The 3,569-nt window shown below is 30.3% G+C and overlaps 1 protein-coding gene across 1 annotated transcript; it reads left to right on the forward strand.

The window, feature by feature from the left end:
* Positions 1 to 946: 946 nt before the first annotated feature.
* On the forward strand, positions 947 to 3,186 carry LOC136795840 (protein masquerade-like; the record flags this gene model as incomplete). Its single annotated transcript, XM_067047695.1, has 3 exons — positions 947 to 1,090; positions 1,251 to 1,403; positions 2,942 to 3,186. Coding segments are annotated over 3 exons (521 nt in total), but the record flags the coding sequence as incomplete, so codon positions are not given.
* Between the last annotated feature and the right edge of the window lie 383 nt (positions 3,187 to 3,569).

Consider the following 3,569-nt stretch of genomic DNA (forward strand, 5'->3'; position numbering starts at 1 on the left):
CATGCAGGCTATTCTGCCCAGGTCAAAAACATCAATATCTAATTAGTCAAATATCACTTAAAACAAAGTCAAAATCATTCATCAGCAGACACTATTTCTTAAACTTTTATCACAACAATTATGAGATGAAAAAAATTAATAGCCGCAGTTTCTATTAAATTGACTTTATAATGGCCAGTTATAAAGAATCGCAGGTTCTTATTTGCAGGTAAATACTTATATTACTATCCAAATAATATAATACAAAAAGAGTATAAAAAATAAATTAATAGCCAAATAAATGAGATTCTATCACAACAATCTCATAATTGTTGTGATAAAAGTTTAAGAAATAGTGTCTGCTGATGAATGATTTTGACTTTGTTTTAAGTGATATTGACTAATTAGATATTGATGTTTTTGACCTGGGCAGAATAGCCTGCATGAAGTTAGAGTTGTTTAAATTATATGGTTTTAAAGTTGTATTAAGATTGTCCCTGAAGATGGCAGGATTGGCCGAAACGTCGGACTTATAAGAGAAATAAAAGGTTTTGAGACTATAATGGATAAAATTTGAATTATTTATTAAAGTTTAAGTTTTTTTTAGAAATATTAGACTTCTTTGTTCCTCTTAAGGTATAGAATCTGCTCCCAAAATATGACCCACTCATTCATAGGACACCTTGTTTATATTATATCAGCCTCTATTTATCATCAATATCATCTTATCTTCAAAATATGACATTACATAAGGGAATTTTCAATTATTAGTGTGAGATTAAAAGCATAATTAAATCAAACATTGTAAAGTGAAAGTGTAATTAAGAGAGAAAGGTAAAAGTAATTCCTTTATATTATAGTTGGAAACTTCACCTTAAAAATATTAATATAATATATTTTAACCATTAAATATAAAGAATTAATAAATAAAATACATTTGACTTCAAGAAAATTTTATAATGAACAGGATCTGTATGTTGTGACAACACCAGACAAGCTCCGACCAAGCCAAGACCGAAACCTACTACAACTCCTAAACCAACGCCTCCAGACAACAGGCCAGATTGTCCTGGTTCTTGTATCGTTTCCTACTTGTCATTCACATGTTTTCGTAAGTATCATTAATGATTTCTATTAATTTTATCCCTGTTACTTATCTTATAACCAATTAATTAGACCATAATAACTCAAAAACATTTCATATTTTATCATATACATTTCAAATAAAGTAAACTCAATGTTTTAGCTAATTATTTGCAAATATTTTCTAGGAAATGCGGAAATGACAGATTTATTCAAATGTAAGAAAAGTGGAAACCAGTGCTGTGCGCCAAAATCTTTGATAAGAGAAGACCAATCATCAATATCTAGAAATGATACCGTACAAACAACATCATCTTACAGACCTACTCATTATACTACGAGTAACTATATTTCTAGTTTGAATATATGATAATTGTATTTATTAATTTCAAATTACTTCAATTGTTTACTTCATAAATTTATCTAAAAAAAGATTTGCCTTAAAATTGTTACCTTCTTTTTTTTATAAATTATTTTCAATTTTTTTTTTTTTTAAATGTTCGTAATTACATCAATTTTTGTCTTCATAAATTCAACTTAAACATGTTTTGCCTTAAGCAGGGCACTCCTTTCTTTGGTGAGTATTTGATACTTCAATACTTCAAAGATTTCCTACCCCCAGTAATTCTACTGTTCTTTGTTGGACCAAAACCTTGGCCGAGGTGATTGCATTAGATTAGTTTTTCCGACTCCAATTTAAGATGTAAGGTATTCTAAACAAGAAGGTCCCGACAATGCATGTTCATTACGTCAGGTAGCCGGCTATGAGATGATCTGACAGGATGAGTTTTATGGAAGTTAACTGTAAATCCTTGAAGAATAGAAACTTCACTCCGAAGGGGACGAGCTTAGTGGTCTTGAAGGGGATGGCAATTGCTATGAGAACTAGCCTAGTAGGAAAGAAACTTCTATCTGCATGGAACTAGCCTACAGTCATGAAGACCATTATAAGTTCTACAGGAACTAGCTGTAGGTCTTTACAAAAAAAATAAAAAGTTTAGAAAGGAGGAGAAATCCAGAGAAGATAGAGTGAAATTAAAGTTCCAAAATAGCACTATAATGTACTGATACACAAAGCATATGGTTACTCACTGCTTCCTAAGGTAGAGAATTCACTGATGTCTGCCAATATTTGCTTAGTCAACTTTTTGGGCTATTAAAGCCCATCGAGAGATGCTATGTGTGAGATGTTAGCTTTTAGTGGATTAGAAGATTCCATTGTAACCTTTATTGATTCAAATAATACAGTTAAGAATACTATAATATATAAAATGATTGTGTTTGCCTGATAAAGTTAGTATTTCACCTGTTATTTGGTAGGTCCATAGCTAGCGTGGCTCGAAGTTGTAGACCAGGAGATAGCGGTGTAGCTACACCTTTATGACTATCCAACATATTGTAGGATATTAATCTTATTCAATCATTATTATTTCATAATTATATCAATCATTTTTAAGAAGTTCTGAAAAATTGAACATTAGTTTTTTTTTTGTTTTTTGTAATATGGTATTTATTTATTTCAACTTTTTTCAAGAACTATAAAAGAAAGCAACAGAAAAAAAAGTTTTCTCTTTTTCATTTAGGGATAGCATATTCCTTGAAAACCATGTCTTATTCAAATATATTCATCATTTATTTTACTCTAAATTAAAGAAGAGTAAATCTATTTGGATTCTAATGAATTTAAAATTGATTCAAATCCAAGAAAAAATTATAGCCCACAAATTTGAAATTTGCAATCAGCATCATATATAAGTAAATTTACAGAACTTCCACAAAACTCTTAACCCAGACCTTTTTCTGATTCCTTATTGCCTGGACTAATTATGTATATAAAACAGTTTTCACCCGTAATTTTGATTTTATTTCTACATTACAGCATCCAGTATTGTTCCAACAACCACAAGACCAAGCTATTCGAAATATGTGTGCGGAGTGAAGGGAACTGATAGATCGGGAAGAGTCGTTGGTGGAGAAGATGCAGGTCCGAGTGAATGGTGTTGGCAGGTAGCTCTTATCAACTCATTAAATCAGTATCTTTGTGGTGGTGCATTGATAGGCACTCAATGGGTTCTTACGGCAGCTCACTGCGTCACCAAGTAAGTTTTAAAACTTAAATTCTGTTTATTGATTATAAACCGAATAAGGCAGAGGTATGTTATATATTAAAAATGTAATAGATTTATTTTGGAATATATCAAATGTGAGATTTTTAAAAAATTGTGGATCTTGGGACTGGCCTAGGAAAGTGAAACTTCTGAAAATGAAATAGTATATTAAAATTTTCTTTACGAGGAGAAGATGGTTGGGGTGCGGTCAAAATGAAACACAAATATCTATTTATTGATTCTAATTATTATTTATATTAATATTTATTCTCTTTTTTGTTCCCCTTTCTTTTATCACCACCCCTTCTTTTCTCCATTTTCCTTACCCACGTTATTAGTTATGTTCACTATATTATTATTGTTGTTTTCAAAAAAAATTTTTTCTTCTATTCATTTCTT

The sequence above is a fragment of the Halyomorpha halys genome, unplaced genomic scaffold (assembly GCF_000696795.3).
Source record: "Halyomorpha halys isolate HHAL.00 unplaced genomic scaffold, Hhal_1.1 Scaffold9998.1, whole genome shotgun sequence".
NCBI classification, from domain to species: domain Eukaryota; kingdom Metazoa; phylum Arthropoda; class Insecta; order Hemiptera; family Pentatomidae; genus Halyomorpha; species Halyomorpha halys.